The following is a 20,500-nucleotide window of genomic DNA, read 5'->3' as shown; positions in this document are numbered from 1 at the left end:
AAACTTATTAGAAATGTATTGAAATTAGAATGTTAAATATACAACCAATATATAAATAATATGTTCATTTATATGTGGTTAATTTGGGATCAATTTCATTGATGTTTAAGTAAGAAAATGCCAGTTCATTATTCGGCTTGAATAAGGAATAAGGAACTGGTTCCTTTTTCCTTATTCAGTCTCGAATAAGGAACTGGATTATACATAAAAACAAACATGTTTGAATGTACTAGATTGTTTTTTTATAACATACATGTCAATTATTGTATATGCTTTAGGTTTTGTTGATGTGAAGTTAATATTCAAATTAGAAAATATCGGTTCGGTTTAAACAAGAAATTCTATGCAGGCACGAAGAAGAAACATGAATATGTAACGTAATACATAAATTAAATGTATTCGATTTATTTTGTTTTGATTTACTTCAGAAATGTTTGCATTATTGTTCTTTTAAATCCTATAACACATATGTTACGCGTGAATAAGGAATAAGGAACAGTTCCTTATTCCTTATTCGAACAAGGAATAAGGAACTAGGAAAAATGAACCAACTTATCACCCATTTTGTTCGATGCTGTTTGTTCCATGCTGTTTGACCGATACTGTTTGTCTTTTTTTTACCAACACGTTTTATTTCAAAACTGGAAACATATACATATACAATAGTGTTTGCTTTAATCTGTTTACCCAATGCAGTTTGTCTAATGCTGTTTGCCCAATGCTTTTTGTCCAATGCTATTTGTTTATGGCTGTTTGTCCATGGCTGTTTGCCCAATGTTGTCTGTTGGTTGACACGGTATCTCCTGGATTATTCAGGGCAAAACTAATTATCAGGTTTCTGTTTGACCCCCTGCCCCGGAAAAAAAATCATAACGAACACACACTAACATTCTGACTTTCTCTCCGAAGGCATTTATTTATCCCATGGGTTCCTTTTCTTTCATCATAAAATTGCGCGTTGTCAGCGTTGTCGTCTTTGGTAATAAACACTATTTATGACTCAAGTACAGAACAGATGTTGGCATATTTGACCTCATGAGAGATATATCATCACTGAGTAACGACGGAAATAGTTTTCATCTACTACTTGAATGTTAAAACGAAGTTATTTACTAGATCGTTTCTTTATTATTAATGGCCACTATACAAATTGTTGTTTATAACTTTTGATGAACCATTCTCGAGGTCAATAAAGCATGCATATACGTATACAATTACCGCTTCCTTCATTAAGACCATAATGCGAACGAAAGAAAACATAAATAAATTGTTTAATAAGTTATCAGCGCAAGGTTTCAGTGAACTGCCCTTTATACAAATATGTAAGATCTAGTGATCGCTTCTAACTGTAATGTTGGTTGGCTATGTTCTGCTCTAAAACGTGAAAAATCTATCTATAATAGCCTTATATTGCACAGATGCAAGTTCAAATCAGGATCGATGTCCAAGAAATAATATTGTGGCGTGCGGTTATTGTTACAGCGAGCATCTGTAGAATATTGCCATGATCGAAGACGAAGAATCACACGTTGACAATCGTTGGTGTGGTAAACTGACACAGCCCTTTGATCACCCGAATTACTGTTTGATGTTTTACATCGTTTCCGAGCTCGTAGTTCAGCAGTTGCATTGCTGTTAACCATACTTGGTTTTGGCTTTCAGAGAATACATTACCTTGTCTTGTTATTTTAAAACGCATTTTTGAATACTAGTTTGTGGGATTCGCTTACCGACTAGTACTGAGAACTGTAAATCAGTCAATATTTTGCAAATCATTTTGACTGCATCAAAATCGGGTGTTTTTGCACTAGACAGGTTATTTCCCACAAGAGGTAATCACGCGATGTGCAAAAGGCAATCAAGATATGCCAACGTCCGTGCCGAAACAGGCATTTTTGCCATTTTTTACTCTTTATTACTGTTATTGTAAGTTTTAAATGCCGCTTCTTCCCAGACATATTGTGATAGCGTTTGCTTGGTGTCGATATTCGTTATAAGTCTTGACTACTCAAAGCACATTTTTCTTAGCGGGGGCAGTGCCAGCATAACTTGCGATCGCTGTTGGGTTTCACGAAGGAAATGTCTCGCTCAGGGTGGAAATGGGGATATATCAATTGCAAAAACATGTCACGACCATTTTATGCTGGTATGATTTTGTTTGTTTATGGACAGTCGTGTAAGAAATGTGTCAAGTTGTAAACATGCCGTACAGTAGTAAACAATTATAAATCGGCTATCCACCTCGGGATCATAGTTTCGACTTTTCACCTAATGACCATAATATGAATATATATTTGTTACGGCGAGAAAAAGTTTTCTAAATACAATTGAGAACGTGTACAGTATATGTGTGCGTTCGTCAATTTTTTTTTAATAAACTGCTATCGTTAAAACCGATTATTGACAACGACATAAGGCCTATGATCTTACCAACCTGTGAGTTAGCGCTGTCAATTTCCGCAAGCTTCTCGCGCAGCATTTCCGCCTTTTCCGACACGGTCTCGTTCTGGTGACGCAGTTTCGAAAGCGACTCGCGCATCTCGTCCACCTTCCTGGGACCCGCGCGAGACGCCGGACGCCGTGCGGTGATCACGTGACTTCTATGCGCTAGTTTTGTTTCTAAGGCCTCGATTTGATTGTTCGTGTGCTCAAACATCTGAGGAAAAGAGAAGTTTGCGGGTATGGTCTTTAGTTTTCTGTTCTTACTGGTAAGGTAATTTTGTTGCGTGTGAATACATTTTTGGCGGATACTACCTGAGAGCATTGTCATTAGACGCATCTAAAGTTTAGCTAAAAATCGGACTATCGCCCCGTAGTTTAATTCATATACATGTACATCATAACTCCAGATCGTTGCTTATTTTACGTAAAACCAAGAACCACCGGCTCCTTTACACGGTATAAAATAAGAGTAATGGTCAATTGACAATAACATACATCTTGCTGTTTCTTGAATTCGTCCTCCACTTCCTGTCGTTTCTTGAATATTTCCACGAACTGCAGATCTATTTGCGACATTTGGGTCTCGCAGCTAGTGGTGAAAAAGATTCATTCTTTGCTATAATATACTAGTATGTTGCTAAGCGTCTGTGCGTTAACAATAACAATAATTGCTTAAAATGCGACAGAACTGTACATGTTTAACAATCATGACATTTACTATAAATTGTATGTACCGACGGAAATTTAGTCAGACTGGTGACTGTTCTAATGATGCTGGTGCTGCTGGTGCTGATTATGTTATGTTATGATGATGATGATGATGATGATGATGATGATGATGATGATGATGATGATGATGATGATGATGATGATGATGATGCTGCTGATGATGATACACGTAATCCCGTATATGCTTGAAAACGAACCGCATAGAAGCGATTACTCACGTTTAAGTGCATGAAGTGGCGACAAGCTAATGCGCTGTTCAATAAAATACTCGCAAACGCTTTTTTTGGCGAACGATTGACGTTGACAGCACAGACGTCACAAAACAGAAATGAAATATTTTCTAAAAGACAGCCATGTAATTTTCTGCTCATAAATATTTAACTTACTGACTGCGTATGGTGCCATGCATTTATTACCATGCATTTTTCAGAAAAGTTTTATTTGTAAATAAAAATTGATACAATTGATACATACATCAATTTCTTCAACAAGCTGCGTGATTGTAACACGCGCGAAATACGGGCGTGTGTCAAATTTAAATCCCGGACAATCGCTCTACCGGACAATCGCTCCTACGCTAATTTTGACCAGGTGAACGTTCGCTCCTACGTTATTTTAACAAGCCGGACGGTCGCTCCTGCGTTATATGGACATCCCGGACAATGGTTCCTACATTATTACTATCAGGGACATTCAATCATGCATAACATTAATTGGAATATGTGCCAATTTTGCGAATGGAATAAAACATAACCCATGAGAAGTTGAAATGTCTTTCATTATTTATCTTTTATTTATGATCAGATTCGCACCGTTCATTTGTGTTACCTGAAATTAAAAGTTGCATTTATCTTATTGAGTAAAGAAAATATTATTTATATTTAAATAAAATTTAATATTAAAAACATGTGTTTCTGGCAAATTATGTGGCAACACTCAAAAGGTGTTAATAGTATTCCTACAGTGTTTTGAAGTTCAATATTTCATTAAAAATTATTTAATTAATAACTGTTATTTCAACAATCGCTACTGACAACTTTTACTGACACCTATAATGTGCTAATCGTGCAAAACGATTACAGACTGGCGTCACATTAAAGCGGGTATATACGATTTTGTCAAATATTTGATGAATTTATATAAAATGTGTAAAAAATTATTATATATATATTTCAATATAAATTAAAATAAAAGTTAAGAAGAACATGTGTCGAAAAATGCGAAATAAGCCAGCTATTTAATTCTGAAATTGAAAACGGCTGTACAGCCGAATTCGCCAGCATGTATACCATACATGTACGATGTGAATCTAAACTTAGTTTAACGGTTTATTTGAATTCCCGCAACGATATCTATTCATACGACACATGAATACAAACTCCGATCCTAATACAAAGACGAATGCTTCAGTTATTGTAGGTAAATATGCACGTCACAATCGGCTCGGGGCGCTAATTTGTCTTTGCTGCATTTTATGAAATTCGGCTTTAATGTATAATTTTTCTTTCCCATTTTATGTTATTGTAACATATTTTATCAATATATTACAATTAAACACATATAAAAAATCGTATATACCCGCTTTAAAGTTTTTTATTAAAGTAAACAATTGGTTAGGTCTTTTCTATCACATTTGACCCATTGACATTTGCTACTGAACTATTTCGTAATAGGCATTTCTATTATTATTAAAATAGTGTTGTTGTTGTGTTGTTGTTGTTGTTTTCAAGATTGTAGTATATTTTTTACACAAGGAATGTTTCGTGAGCATGAATGGGCATAGTAACATTAACATTATTTTAATATGTCGACTTACACTGTAACCTAGTTAGTTAATTAGTCAACTAATTAATTAAATCACATTGATAATGTTGAATCGGCTTACTGTTAACAAGTTAAGTAAATTAAAATGTCGGCTAATTATATGTGTTAACATTTTATCTGCGTATACTTTATTTTATGGTTTCGCATCTAATTGTAGGCACCAATAGACGTGGTGTAAAATATTGTAAGAGCGACTGTCCGAGATGTGAAAAGAATGTAAGAGCGACTGTCCGGGATGTCAAAATAACGTAGGCGCGGCTATCCGGGTTGTCAAAATAATGTAGGAGCGAACGTCCGCCTTGTCAAAATTAGCGTGAGAGCGAGTGTCCGTGGGAGCGATTGTCCGGATACCATCAAATTTGCAAGTGCTCTTGGTAAGAAATTCAAAGCATAGAACGGAAACAATGCGATAACCGGACCTTTTTTTACAGAGAGCTTGGCATTTCAGTTTCTTTCTTGTGGCATCTAATCAAGTTCATAAGATGTCAAAAGTAAAATCATTTGCCCATACCTTTGTAGTTTAACGTAAGGTCCAGACTCGGACATTAGCATATTGTAGGCTCGCTGTCTGGCCTCAATAACGGCCTGGGTATCGGTCTTCAACGAGCCAATGATCCTGCGCGTCACCTCATTATCTAAGTAGCCATCTGAAGTACACAAGCATATTGTCCAGCAGTGTGAATAACCCATTTATGCCAAGCGTCTAGAAAAAAAGGCCTTGGCAAACAGCGCAGACCCAGATGAGACGCCGCATGATGCGGCGTCTCACCAGGGTCTGCGCTGTTTGCTTAAAGGAATTTCTGTAAGAAATATTGTAAATATAGAAATAAGTATACTAAACATCCTTTATTTTGGAAATAAATTGATCCAATTTAGAAGGATGGGAGAGTCCACTAGGCATAAATGGGTTAAGGAAAACATCTAAGATACACAAGACAAGCGTGAGACAATGTGGTCTGTGTACCCAACTACAGTACACGAGAAAAGCATAAACAATATGGTCCAGCGCAAAAATTATTAACCCATGTATGCCTAGTGGACTCTCCCGTCCTTCCTAATTGTATCAATTTATTTCCAAAATTAGGGATGTATAGTATATTTATTTCTATATTTAGATAAATTCTTACAGAAATTCTTTTAAGCAAACAGCGCAGACCCTGATAAGACGCCGCATCATGCGGCGTCTCATCTGGGTCTACGCTGTTTGCCAAGGCCTTTTTTCTAGACGCTAGGCATAAATGCGTTAATCAGTATGGTCTGGAGTACGTGAAGAAAGAGTGAAATCGAGTGATATGAGTAAACGTGTATTATGCTTCTATTACTCTTATTTTATATTATATTTTAAAAAAAGACTGCAATAATGTGTTCGTTCAATGTTTGTATTTGTATTGCAAGATCATAACCATTGCCTCAAGGAAAAATTTCCGGCTTTGTGATAATGACATGAAGGTTTCATTAATTTTATTTCTCAATACGTTTTTCTCTGTAATTAACCAGGGATCGCACGGATCGATACAGTTTTCATGTTAATTGTGGACAGATAATCGCCTTCTTCCATAAAACGTGACAAGTAATTACAAATGTAGTTTCAAACTTTATTAAAGGGTCATTTTTACAGATTTTGGCATGTATTGAAGTTTGTCATTAAATACTTGATATTGATAAATGTAAACATTGTATATAAAAAGCTCAAGGAAATGAAAACAATAAAGAAAGAAAAGTAGGCCTCCACTGGGCTCGAACAACTGAGCCCTGGAGTAAATATCTATCACCTAGACAACTCGGCCATCCGTTCTCGTACTATGAAAGTGGCATTTTCTACTTTATGCAAGCAATCCTCGGAGTGTCACAAAATTTAACGATAACAGCAAAACTCTCTAAATTATTAAATCGTTTCGTGTTGCACCGCTTTATAGTTTTCAGGTTTTTAAATCGTCAAAAGATGCAAATAATGGATATTTTAGAGCATGGTAAATGTTTAGTTTTACTGTTTCCTCACAAAAATCATAACTACAACGTAAATTTGCGAATCTGAAACAAATTGTTATCTCTTTTTTGAAACACGTTATACAATAGATGGCTAACTTTCTAAATGTCTTTTTCTTACTACAATTTAGGAGCTTAATAAATCTGAACATACTAGCTAGGTCGCTTGTTATAGAATTTTGGAATAAATGTGATTCTTTCTTCTAGGTATTGCGGACATATTAGTATGAAATGGTACTTATCTTCGATATCGTTACAGTTACACATGGGGCATAGTATTTCGTTCCTGTCAATATTATGATGTCCGCCTGTTTCAATTAACAATATATGGGAAGAGAGACGCGTTTTGGAAATAATCCTTCTATGTTTTCTGTTTTCAATTAAATCTAGATACGGCGACCTTTTGAATGTATGTTTTAATTCTGTATACATATATAAAGATGTTGACGAGTCAATTTTAGTCCTCCATTCAGCTACATACTGATCTCGCAATCTTATTTTTAATAATGGGTTGAATTTGTCGGGAATAACCATACCTCTCCAAATCCTGAATGATTAAGTATATCGCGAATTTTTGATGACCAATTCACTGTATTATTTCTTTTAATAATTTCTGATCTTTGCATATTTATAACAGTGTGTAGAATACAGTTACTTTGCTTTGTTTGATATAGTTTTAGAAAATATTTAACAATTCTTAAATAAGGTCCAATGATTTAAGGGAAACGACCAACTTCCGCCTACAGTGACAATGAATTAGTTGACATCTTTTCATTTAATAATATTTTACAAAAATTTATGTGAACACGTTCAATATTATTGGCAGTTATAAACCCACATAATTCACAATTATATTTCAAAATTGACATAACATATGAATCGAATAACTTGAACATTATATTTATTGGGACTTTATCTCTTTTGTTATAGAGAACAATCTATTCATTGCTCTTTTCGATTTACCATACAAGGTGTTTGTGGCTGGTATGTATGATCCGCCACTAGATAAGAAGATACCTAAATAGTTAAAGTTACTGACTAGTTCAATTTCATTGCCTTTGAATGTCCATTTATAATTTTTGTTCATGACACCACCCTTTCGAAAAACCATGATATTTGTTTCATCAATATTGGCAGTTAAGTTCCATTTATAACAATATATTTCCAGGTTGTCTTAAGATTCATGTAAGCCTTCTTTGGTTTTGGAGAAAATAACTGCATCGTCCGAAAATAGGAGTAGATAAACTGATAATTGATCAAGTATTATACCAGCGTTTAATCCGTTTTGAAGACTAAATTCTATATCATTCACGAAAATGATCGGCGATGTTATTTCCCCTTGCAATATGCCAACGTTGCTCCTAAATAAGTCAGAAAGGGAACTCATGTGCTTAACTTGCAGTTTCACCTCATTATTGTACATCGAACGAATTACTAGTAACTTTCCATCAACTCCTGATCGAATCATTTTGTACCAGAGCTACCGATTTCAGAGGTATTCGGGGATTTATTCTTATATCGAAAGATATCGAAACAAATTGCAAGAAAAACTGTCTTGTATGCACTAATTTTTTTACTAATTTATTTCAATAACTTGAGATAATTGCAAAAATAAAGTTCTTAACAGTTTGTTTACATTCTGTTCAGTCCGTGTGTAAACCCCTGAAAACCCTGTTGATTCTGCACCCTGAGTAGTAAGCGCTATAGAACTGCACATAGAGTCTTTTTAGAGTTTTTTATTCATTGACAAACTATTGCGTTGTTGTAACAATTGCTAAATTGAGAATTCCATTGTCGCGTATTTGAATCTTTGAAGTTGAGTAAGACTAATACAAAGGAAACAGCAAATCGACTTAAACTTCCGCGGAATGTGGTTGCTATGGATACCGATATTTGTTTTAACACACGTTGCCTTAAAGATTTACTTGATGTGCCTTCTGTTAGGGGTCGAAGGTCGTTAAGCCAGTCCTGGAGTTCCCGTATGTAGGTCAGCTCGATCTGGGCCCGGCGCATCACCTTGGTACTAAGGAACTTCCGGAGTCTAATATAGATATATATAATAGTGATAATAATGTTTGATACATTGTATGTTTATATCGATGACATCATTATAAACATAACAAAAGCCTACTTTACAATAAAAAGTACTTATCAATTGATTTAATAATACAATATAAGATTGTGTTTTCGAAATTCAGAGGCCGTTTAACAGATTTCACGTTTTGGTAAATTGACAAAATAAAAAAAAGTTGTTTCAGATTCGCAAAGTTTCGTTTTAGTTATGATATTTTTAAGGAAACAGTAATACTGACCATTTACCATGCTCTTAAATATCTATTATATGCATCTTTTGACGATTTGAAAACCTGAAAATTATAAAGCGTCGTGCGACGCAAAACGATTGAATAATTTGGAAAGTTCTGTTGTTGTCCGTATATTTTGGAAAACTACGAGGATTGCTTATGTAGGTAAAAAATACATCCGCTCTAAGCAAAAGCATGGGTGGTCTAGTGGTCTAGGCGGGAGACCTTTTACTACAGGACTCCAAGGTTCATTGGTTCAAGCCCTGTTTAAGGTTACTTGTTTTCCTTTTTTTAAATTGTATTCTTGCGTTTTTTTTACTGGAGATTTTTTAGGTCAAATGTTTAAATTTATCAATATAAAGCATTTAATGACAAGCTTTGTACAATGCATGCCAAAATCTGTTAAACGGCCCCTTTAAACCACAAATTACAAATCAAACTGGGGAGACGCAATAATGTACAAAAAACGACACGCCAAAATATGTAATAATTGTTCTACAAACGAGGTTTGATATCTGGACTGCAAAATCAGCTTTCTTCAGGTGTAACAAATACAATGAAATACGATAAAATTATCTTTATAGCCTGTATTTTTCAGGCGATTGAACGCTAGATTTTTTTTAACTTTAGCAGCTCTAATGATGACACTATTTAAAAAAATATCTATATAATAAATTAAGTATCTCATCTACTGAAAAAATTCAATAACTAAATCAAATACTTTCCATATATTAACACAGCATCTGTTTTGTTTTGGGTTCTTTTGTTTGTATATATACTACAACGATGTTAACATCTAAACTTAATGATGAACATTGCTCTATTTACCCAACCCGTATGTATTTTTATAAACATGTTCTAGACACAACTCTGTTATGATCTAATAGTTATTATGTTCAAGTATGTATTTTGTGCCGCAGGGTTTGTTTACAAAATAAAATCGACTTGATTCATATCATACAAACTCATAATGCATAATCACAAAGTATTGCGTTCATGCAAATGTACGATATTATTAATCATACTTTAAAATATTAATTGAAATATGTGCAGTAATTCGGGCATTCAAGCGAAAGAATGCCAAATGTGCCCACTAGAAAGACAAAGAGGGCAACACATGTTATATTCTCGTATCGGCGTCCTTCTTGCCATCATGGCTGAAATGCTTCTTGTTCTTTCGTGTAAGTGTAGAGTTGGTGACCTTTTTAAAAACCGTCAACACACAAGAACGATATGGCAAACATCAGCCACCATAATGAAATTCACTTTCCAAAGCAGTTATTTACTTTAATGTCGGCGTAAACGATCTATTGACTGATCATCGAACGGGCAGGTGACGAAAGGAAACACTGGCATCAACCGGTAGGTTTCGGAATTGAATAGCCTCCTGCTATTGATTAAAAACAAGTGTTTATTCACCCCGATGTTTGCTTACTTCTTGAAAATATTAACTAGAGCACTTGGATCGCCATACAATTTACTTGAACCAGCGCACGTTTTTTTTTTGGTTTTCTTTGCTTCATTTGACTAAGTAAATCTCGATATAAGTATTCCTATCTTGAAGGAAGTTTTAAATATTGCCGTTGTTTTGTTGTTTAATGAACAGTTTCTTTTTAGTTTTCATGATTAATGAGGAAAATAAATAACGCGAGTCCGAGTATTTTAGTACCGAGCAATCACAATAAAGAAGACGGAGTTTCTGATAGGTCGATTTATGTTAATTGTTAATGAATATCATGTTAAAACGTGATCATACAAATATATGTGCAGCTGAATGTACCCTTTTCATCAATTTGTATATCTTTTAAAAAAATAATTAAATAAATGACTAAAATATCAATTAATTGTGAATAAAATAAAGTAAAAATAAATAAATAATATGTACTTATATACGCGTTTTTAATTATTTTTTATACACGTAACTGTTATATAGTAAGTCAGTTATTTGGTATTATCCTAGTTTGCATAATATCTAAAGAGACACATAAACTTTATTTTTTGCGTGGAAACCATTATTTTATATTTACATTCAGTGACCTTGCCTGGTGACCTTTACTCAGATGCAAACAAAAACGAAGTAGTTACGCAATGTATATATGTGTGCGTTAAAATAACTAAATTCGATCTCGAGGTAAAAAAAACGAAACAAATTTTCTACATTCAGCAACAATGTCACAGCCCTTGGTAACACTCAGCCCATGTCAATATCGTGAATATAAGAAATGCATGTATACAATTTCATTACAATTGATCAATTTGACTTCAACAAATAGATTTTAAATATCTACAAACAAAAACCTTGACATTGACCCCTCATCACGCAATCCCAAACGAGATATAGATGTCATTTTTTATTTATCTACTTATTAAAACACAGCAGTTATTTAGCGATGACCATCCATCTTATCTATATTTAATACTAAGTCTATAATGAGGAACATTGATCTCAATCTGCAATTTCAAATGAAGTTTAAATAGCGAATATATATGTATAAATTTGCATGACAATAACTCACTGTTTTAGTTATTTAGTGGAATATCTTTTCCACTTTAGGTAACAGAGATCTTGAACTTGACCTCACGCATGCAACATGCAACCCAAGCAAGGACTGAATAGCACGCTAAATTTCTACTTAAGTTACTGAGAATATTTTTTTATATACATATATATAATTTAACATTACCTTGAGCTTGTCCCAATCTATCTAATATGCAGTTCAAAGCTAGCTATGGATATTGCACTATATTGTATGAAGTTGCGTTGTAAACATTAATTTATGATCGAGATAGTAAGTGGAATCAGTGTTCTATTTTAGTAACAGCTGCCTTGCCCTCCACCCACCCCACACGCAAGTCCAATGTGGGATTTGGGGATTTGGTCGTTGTAGAAGGCATCTTCATATAAAGTTTGATTGCGATATCAAAGTTTAATTACCTGTAAACTGTCAATATTTCAAAGTGGAAATAGGCCATTACTTATGACAAGTTACAAAATAGAGCTTCCAAACGTGTCCGATGGTTTCATTCCAATATGGGAAATACATGTTGTAAGTTTGAATTAAATTTAAAGCCACCCCTAAGAAACTAGTTAAAGGGGCCTTTTCACAGATTTTGGCATTTTTTAACTTATTCATTAAATGCTTTATATCGATAAATGTAAACATTGGATCGTAAAAGCTCCAGTAAAAAATCAAGAATAAAATTAAAAAAAGGAAAAGAACATTGCCCGGACCAGGTTTCGAACCAGTGACCCCTGGAGTCCTGAAGTAAAAACGCTTTATCCTACTGAGCTATTCCGCCGTGCACACATATTGAACGTATTTTATACCTTATATAAGCAATCTTCGTAGTTTCACAAAATTTAACGACAAATACAGAACTCTCCAAATTATTCAATCGTTTCGCGTTGCAACGCTTTATAATTTTTAGGTTCTAAAATCGTCAAAAGATGCATATAATGGCTATATTAGACCATGGTAAATGTTCAGTATTACTGTTTCCTCACAAATATCATAACTAAAACGAAAAGTTGCGAATCTGAAACAATTTTTTTCAATTTTGTCAATTTACCAAAGCGTGAAAAGATCCCTTTAAAAGCAAGTTTAAAACTTACTTTAACTTGGACGCCGACGCCGGGGTGAATAAAAAGCTTGCGTTTGTTTCGAAAAGTAGAACTAAACGTATTCAAACAATGACGAAGATGTCTGTCGCGGGACTTACCTCTCGGACGACTGATTTTTCTTTATTCCTTCCTGTACCAGTAAATACGGATAGTTATTCCCGGGCTTTGCTGGCATTTTGACAACTGGGTCGTCCATCTGAATAACTAACTGCAAAAACAAAAATTATGTTATATCAATTTACATTTATTTTAGGCGTAAAGGTTGATTTTGTAAAATAAGCGTTACTGGCAAACGGGCGACATCGCAACATTTACCACAGCGACGACGTCGAAATTATGACGTATTGTATGCAACGTTTCATACACAAAATGTCGAAGGCTATATAGCATTGGTTAAAATGAGTTTATTGCTGTCGAAACAAATGAAAATTCCGCTGGCTCGAAATATCAGTTCATGTATAGTCTTCAACCGTATTCAAATTCACTCGTTTATTATTTACTCTCCAATATGTCATACAATGAGTAGTTAAAAATCGAGCCTTTTCACCGACCTTTTGTTTTTTGTTAAATATTCTAGGTCTAGATTTCGATGAATCTTTTTTCTTTCATGCATTTGATTGACTAGTTTTACTTTTTAGTTTGCGATCAGGATTGGTACTCACAGTCATATATGTAATATTAACCCTTTGCACGCTGGGAAATTTGTCGTCTGCTCAAATGTCGTCTGCAGAATTTCTAAAATTAGCATTTTCTTCTATTTTTTTCAAAGAATACTATCATAATAGCAAACAGTTTGGATCCTGATCACAGAACGTGGCGTCTCATCTGGATCCAAACTGTTTGCAAAGGCCTTTAAAATTCGGTTCCCGCACGGAAAGGGTTAACCATAAATTAACAAAATTTAACTAAAGGAATAATGCTAATTCAAGATTTTGAAGATGTGTGCAAGTCATGTGAAAATAACAAATGTATAATAATGTATAACAAACAACAATCAAGACATATCTTTTAATCAAGAAATCAAATGTTGAAAAGTGTTGAAAATACATACATACATACGGTACATATTTCCACAAAATTAAATTGAAATCAAACAGTTTACCTGTTTTAATTACTATTCAATTATCCACCAAATGCCACGTTGGTATGTATTATATTCCACATTTATGTATGATGTTTTTGAAACAAGTTTATGTTGATGATAAATCGATATGAAGTAATTATCACTTAGATGTACAGAACATCCTGGTATGAACACGATAAAAGGAAACAAAGAAATAAATATACATAGCAAACAATTATATGGGAACGACACACTTTTGTACGTAGATATAAATGCAAAAACTTAGTTCATACTGTATTTTCCTCATATAACATGTAATGAATTTTCACACGTTTTTTCTTTAAAGTTAAAATATATGGTATTGAAGTACTGTATTGAACGGCGAAGCTCTCTCCAAGCAGTCAAATGTTGCAAAATAGCCCATTTGTTTGCTTTATATCCAACTGTGCTTTGCATAGTGGACATGTCTATAGATTTCAAACGACGATTTTAACACAGGTTGACCGCGCACTTACCCTGAAACCCTGCGTTATAAAATTTAGTAGTGTGCAATGCAGTAACGGTGTATTGTGTAGATTTAAATACTTGAAAATATTTGAAGGCAAACGAAAAACATGAATGGATTATTTTCGAGTTTATCAGAGAAAGGAGTTATGGGATCATTATATCATTATACATAAAGTATTATATTCTAAAAAATGCAATACGAAAAATAACAAGTGTTTAATATGAAAAAAGCAATTTTTTCGGTGGTGACATATTAAAAAGGGCATCGCAATAAATAATTATATTGATATAAAATATATTCAGGAAAGACAACTCGTACTGAACAATTACGCATAGCGTTGAAGGGAGACAATCATCTCTCGTTCCGCGGTCAAGGTTACACACACACAAGCCATCTTTTCGCTGTCTCGTGAACGATCAGGCCCAGCGGAAAACTATATTTTGGAATTAACCTCGGAAAAAGTTTAAGTCAGGTAGGACATGGATTTTTCCACATATATGTAAGCGAATTCGCGTATTTTCCTTTTTTGCTGCTCGCATTATGTTAATTAATTAGGATGGCGTGAAATAATTGGAGCTGTCATCTCCTGGTAAGTAGGTCATACACGTGCACTTGTACTTAAAGTTACACTGTATGTCACACGTCATGAAAAAAGGTAAACATTGAACTTGGAGACCGTAGTAGAATACCGATCAATCAGCAACTGATGTGTTAGGAAGAGGTCAGATTCACACACTGTTGCTCACAACTAAATTAGATACACGCAAACGCTTAGAATTTTTATTGATTTACATGTTTGTATTGAAAGTTGACAGTTAGTTGACAGTTACATAACATATACTAATATATATTCGGACAAGTACAATAATTCGGATGTTTTTTTTAACGCACATGTCCAATTCATGACGAATGGACCATGGTGTTAATCTGAATTCTCCATAGTTAACCTTTAAACGCAGATTGAAAGACATCGAAAGTAACCGAACACTTTTCAAATGATTCAACAATTGCAAGTTTTTCACAAGAGTCAACTAAAATAGTGTTTTTTTTTGTTTTTGCTTATCTGGATCTGGATAGATAAAGTGCAGGTCCTTTCAGCGTCGGGGCAATGGTAGAGAGTAGGACAGTTGACCTGAAATTGCCAACTGTGTCTTGGTGCACTACACTTTCTTCCAGATTGTTCCACTCTATTATTGTCTTGGGGAAAAAGGAGTTCTAATATAGTGGGGTTTTGCACTTTATTGGTATGAAACACTTTGAGTTTTTGATAGAGTAATTTTCAACAATGTTATCTCTAAAGTCTGATAAAGGCTTAGGGGTAACTACATTTAGATTGCCCGACTGGGGTATTAAAGAAAGTCTTGGCTAGGCAGGGCTGGTACCAGCCCCTCAACCACCTTATAGAAGAAGATAAGTCTATTGGCCTTCCCTTTCTCTTTGAAGGGTGGGATCTTCATACCTTTCAGCATATTGTCATGCAGCCAGGTGTTTTGGTGGTATAGTCTCCGATAATGAATCTCGGTGATTGTTTTGGGATCTTTTCAATTTTGTCTATGTCTTATTGAAGGTGTGGATCCCAGACAATTGAGATGTATTCAAAAGTAGACCTTATTAAGGCGAAGTATGCTGATTTTCGACAGGGTTCCGGGCAGTGTTTCAGGTTGCGTCTAAGAAAGCCAAGTGTGGAATTTGCTTTTTTGGTGAACTTATTTATATGTGAGCTCCAATTTAGGTCTTCTGATATAGTTACTCTAAGGTATGGGCTTTCTGGGACTAATTGAAGGATGTGGTTAACAAGTTGGTATAATTTTGAGGAATTCTATTGGTGGTTAGGATATAGCATTTTGGCATTGAATCTCATTCCCCATGTGTTGCCCCAGATTTCCAGTTTATTCAAATCTTTTTTTTTTTTACAGCAGTGCTCTCTTCTGGCCATTTTATGGTCCCTCACCGGGGCGCTTTAATTTCAAAATCAGAGTGTGCGGGGCGCCTGAATTTTTTCGATCATTGAATTTTAGCAGTTTCTGCAACTAGCCAAGATCAAAGCGATAATTACTTTGCTGTGATTTTTGAACGACGATTTACAACCCTCGGTCAATAACATGCATCACTTAGACCAACTAAAGCCCACCTAAAGGCAGAGTTTCATTGTATTGGACAATTAATATTGACCAATGAGAGCGCATTCTTTATGAGCGACAGCACTCTTAGGCATGCAATACCTGAAGTTAACCCTTTCCCTCTCAGAGTGAAAATGCCTATGTGCAAACAGTATAAAACCAGAACAGCCTGCTAGTAACTCGCAGTCTGTTCAGGTTTAATGCTGTTTGCTAGCCTGCTGAGCTCATCAGTATCTAAGGGCTGGAAATGAAGCCTTTAAGTTTTGAATCTATTAAGAAAGGTCTTTAATTAAATTTAACTCTCTAAGGGACTACAAAACGTTAAAATACGTATCTAAGTGGTAAATGGTTTAAGCATGCAGACGACTCGTGATGTACATGTAATTGACACAGAAATCTTCCCCAGTTAATTAGAAGAAGGTTGATGGCAACCGGCTGTAATCCTCGTGGAAATTGTGCATTCCATGCATTATACAGTCATAATATTTTTTGACTTGTAAAGCATTTTAACAAATTATCGTTGAATTTAATAGCTTTTAATATTTATTGAAATTTCCAATGAGCAAAAATAAATTTGTAATCAGAAACCCACTACAGAATGTTAATGTTAACGCAATTGTAATCCAAACATACTTCCAAATGTTAATGATTTTGGGACCTTGACAAATTCTAGAGCTAATTTATATTGTGTTAATTCTTTGTCTTAATAATCTGACTAGCCTGAAGGCCCAATATTCCCTTAAAATGACATACAACGCTCTGTTTACCAGCTGCTTTATGGCAGTCGTTATGCAAGCGATTTCTGTGATGTAAGCAACACTGCTGAATTCAAACGAGCATGCGACTGTTGCAAAGGGGCATGTAATGGTGATAGTTGCGATTATTTGGGGGTGTTATTATAAGTTATCTTAAGTTGTCGTCAGTTTTATTGCTTCAGAGATAAGGCAACATTGAAGTATACCAACTTTGAGCTTAAATGTGAAGTCTTTGTCACAGTTTACGAAACCGATTCAAGACTGTTACGTTGACAACCATGACAATCAAAAAGGTAAGTATCGATTGTTTTAACATGTATTGGTTGTATTTAAATGTATCATGATATTTCTGTTTCACTAGTCAAAATGGCAAGTTCAGAGTGTATAACGCCTTGTAGAAAGTCAACGTTAGAATCTGATATTGCAGATAATGTTGAGACTCATTCAAAAATGCAATTGGTGCCCCTCTAACATTCACCAGCTAACAAAAAAAGACAACAAAGACAGTTGTTAAACAGAATTTCTTTTCTTTCAATATGATTTTCAACACACAAGTTATTGTGTGAACTCTTTAAATCCTCAAAACTAATCAATTCATTCACTACAGGATGTACTGTTTTAAAAAAGGTGAACATTGTTAAGCACATGAAAATCAATTAGACATTTGATACACAAAAGCTTATTTTATTTGACAGTGATGTGTTATGGGCTCTATGTTGTAGGTCATATGCTAGAACTTATTATGCCCCCCTTCGAAGAAGAGGGGGTATATTGTTTTGCACTTGTGGGTCCGTCCGTATGTCCGTCCATTCACCAGATAATTTCCGGATGATAACTCAAAAACTTAATAGGTACATTGATCATTACTCGCAGATGACCCCTATTGTTTTCAGGTCACTAGGTCAAAGGTCAAGGTCACAGTGACCCGAAATAGTAAAATGGTTTCCGCATGATAACTCAAGAACACTTATGCCTAGGATCATAAAACTACATAGGTACATTGATCATGACTTGCAGATGACCACTCTTGATTTTCAGGTCACAAGGTCAAAGGTAAATTAAGGTCACGGTCACTCAACTAAGAAAAATGGTTTCCGGATGATAACTCGAGAACGCTTACGCCTAGGATCATGAAACTTCATAGGTACATTGATCATGACTCGCAGATGACCCCTATTGACTTTCAGGTCACTAGGTCAAAGGTCAAGGTCATGCTGACTCGACACAGTAAAATGGTTTCCGGATGATAACTCAAGAAAGCTTATGCCTAGGATCATGAAACTTCATAGGTACATTGATCATGACTCTCAGATGACCCCTGTTGATTTTCAGGTCACTAGGTCAAAGGTCAAGGTCACAGAGCCAAAAAACGTATTCACACAATGGCTGCCACTACAACTGACAGCCCATATGTGGGGCATGCATGTTTTACAAACAGCCCTTGTTTATATTATTTATATGCTACACATTGATTGATTACTATTATTATTATATATATATTATATTTCCCTTTTTGTATTTTCAGATTGCCAGAAAACGGCTGAAGCACCCAAACTGTGGCAACATGTACATGCTAAGAAGGTGTCAATCAACAAAACAACTAATTGAATGTGCCTTTATTAAATGAACTTGTTAAATGTGTTGTTATTATTAATAATACTGTTATTAATATAAATCAATTTATTGAACACACTGTAAAATGCTCATTTTGTGCGTATATTGTAATAACATGATTTTCATTGCCCCAATGTAGCCCCAGTGTGACGACTACTTTTTATGCCCCCGAAGATGGGCATATAGTTGTTGCATTTCAATCTGTCTGTCAGATTGTCTGTCTGTCTGCACACTTTTGAATTTAGGTTTCGAAAAATGCTCATAACTTCTATGTCGCTTCAGATGTAACCTCCATATTTTGTATGCATGTGTATATGGACAAGGCCTTTCCATACCCACACAAATTTGACCCCTTTAACCTTGATCTTAAACTGAGGGTCCGCGTTTAGGTTTCCAAATCTGCGTTTAGGTTTCGAAAAAGCGTTTTTTTTAGGGGCATACGTCTTCCTATGGAGATATGGAGACAGCTCTTGTTGACTTTGGCAAAAGTAAGAGGCAACAACTTTTTAAAGCCCAGATGGAATCCTGGTTTAAAATTAAGAAGGGCAAGTTGCAGAAAAATACACTTATCGGTTAATTTCAAGCCCCGCTGTGCCCCGGTGAGGGACCATGAAATGGCCTGTTGAAATCACTGTATTGTACAATAAGGTAGAATGACACAGCATTATTGCATTTGTTTATAGTGCCCTCAGCAAATTTTTTCGCCTTATTGGGAAAAGTACTGGAACCAGTCCAATCGGGAAAAATTAGTGCAAAAAACCCTGGTATTTTGAAAATTCAGGTTGTGAAGTCTTCAGATTGGGAAATCAGTGTATTTTATTTGTTGCTAACAAATACTTTAAAATTGATTACTTCAATGGTTTGCATGATGTCAATATTATATTTAATTATGTTTAAGCCATAGAGCTGCATAGGAAAATTAACTAAATGTTTCATTTTAGAAAGAAACAAAAATGGACAGCAATTGGGAAATTTTTAGTTTTTCCCATTTTCAGTACTTTATAAAATAAGGAAAAAATTGCTAGACCTGATCAAAACTAAATATGTACCACCAGTCCTGTTTACTTAGGAATTTGGCTTATCTAGGGAAAGTTTCAGGCAGACTCAGTCCATGGGACTTGTCTTAAAGTTGAAGACTAGATTCAAAATATTAACATTGTATGCTCTTATGTCTGAATCATGCTCATGGCTAGCAAAAAGAATAAACATTGTTTAATGTATTATACTTTTTATAGATACTACATTGGTTTCATTTATTTGTGTTGACATTAAATTTGATGAACGCATAAAGACATTCAATTTCATGAAGTCATAAAATTTGCTATGTTTATTGGATTTGGATTTCTAATTTATGCATAGAAGCTCAAAAATGCATTTGGTTTATTTGTTTTTCCATTCTTAACCCTTTCAGTGCGGGAACCGAATTTTGAAGGCCTTTGCAAACAGTTTGGATCCAGATGAGACGCCACAGAACGTGGCGTCTCATCTGGATCCAAACTGTTTGCTATTCTGATAGTATTCTTTGAAAAAAATT

At 34.8% G+C, this 20,500-nt stretch overlaps 2 protein-coding genes across 6 annotated transcripts in view; one reads left to right on the top strand and one right to left on the bottom strand.

The window, feature by feature from the left end:
- The window catches only part of LOC127850072 (uncharacterized), a 49,682-nt gene that overhangs the window by 19,675 nt on the left and 9,507 nt on the right, over positions 1 to 20,500 (bottom strand). Inside the window, exons 2-6 of one of the 2 annotated variants that reach the window (XM_052382822.1) lie at positions 13,005 to 13,114; positions 8,907 to 9,022; positions 5,507 to 5,642; positions 2,938 to 3,031; positions 2,435 to 2,656 (exon numbers count right to left, since the gene is read on the bottom strand). In XM_052382822.1, the coding sequence (XP_052238782.1) occupies positions 2,435 to 2,656; positions 2,938 to 3,031; positions 5,507 to 5,642; positions 8,907 to 9,022; positions 13,005 to 13,114 (678 nt within the window). Of the gene's footprint in view, positions 1 to 2,434; positions 2,657 to 2,937; positions 3,032 to 5,506; positions 5,643 to 8,906; positions 9,023 to 13,004; positions 13,239 to 20,500 lie in introns of those variants that run through there. The other variant, XM_052382832.1, reaches the window with a different exon arrangement.
- The window catches only part of LOC127850137 (aryl hydrocarbon receptor nuclear translocator-like protein 1), a 112,340-nt gene continuing 106,374 nt past the window's right edge, over positions 14,535 to 20,500 (top strand). For 2 of the 4 annotated variants that reach the window (XM_052382954.1, XM_052382944.1), the window contains exon 1: positions 15,097 to 15,132. In XM_052382954.1, the coding sequence (XP_052238914.1) occupies positions 15,111 to 15,132 (22 nt within the window). In that variant the 5' untranslated portion in view covers positions 15,097 to 15,110. Of the gene's footprint in view, positions 14,950 to 15,096; positions 15,199 to 20,500 lie in introns of those variants that run through there. The other 2 variants (XM_052382964.1, XM_052382973.1) reach the window with 2 other exon arrangements.

Source organism: Dreissena polymorpha, chromosome 1, assembly GCF_020536995.1.
Source record: "Dreissena polymorpha isolate Duluth1 chromosome 1, UMN_Dpol_1.0, whole genome shotgun sequence".
Taxonomy (NCBI): Eukaryota; Metazoa; Mollusca; class Bivalvia; order Myida; family Dreissenidae; genus Dreissena; species Dreissena polymorpha.
Note: the sequence above shows the minus strand (reverse complement) of the source record. Positions and strands in the feature narration are given on the sequence as shown.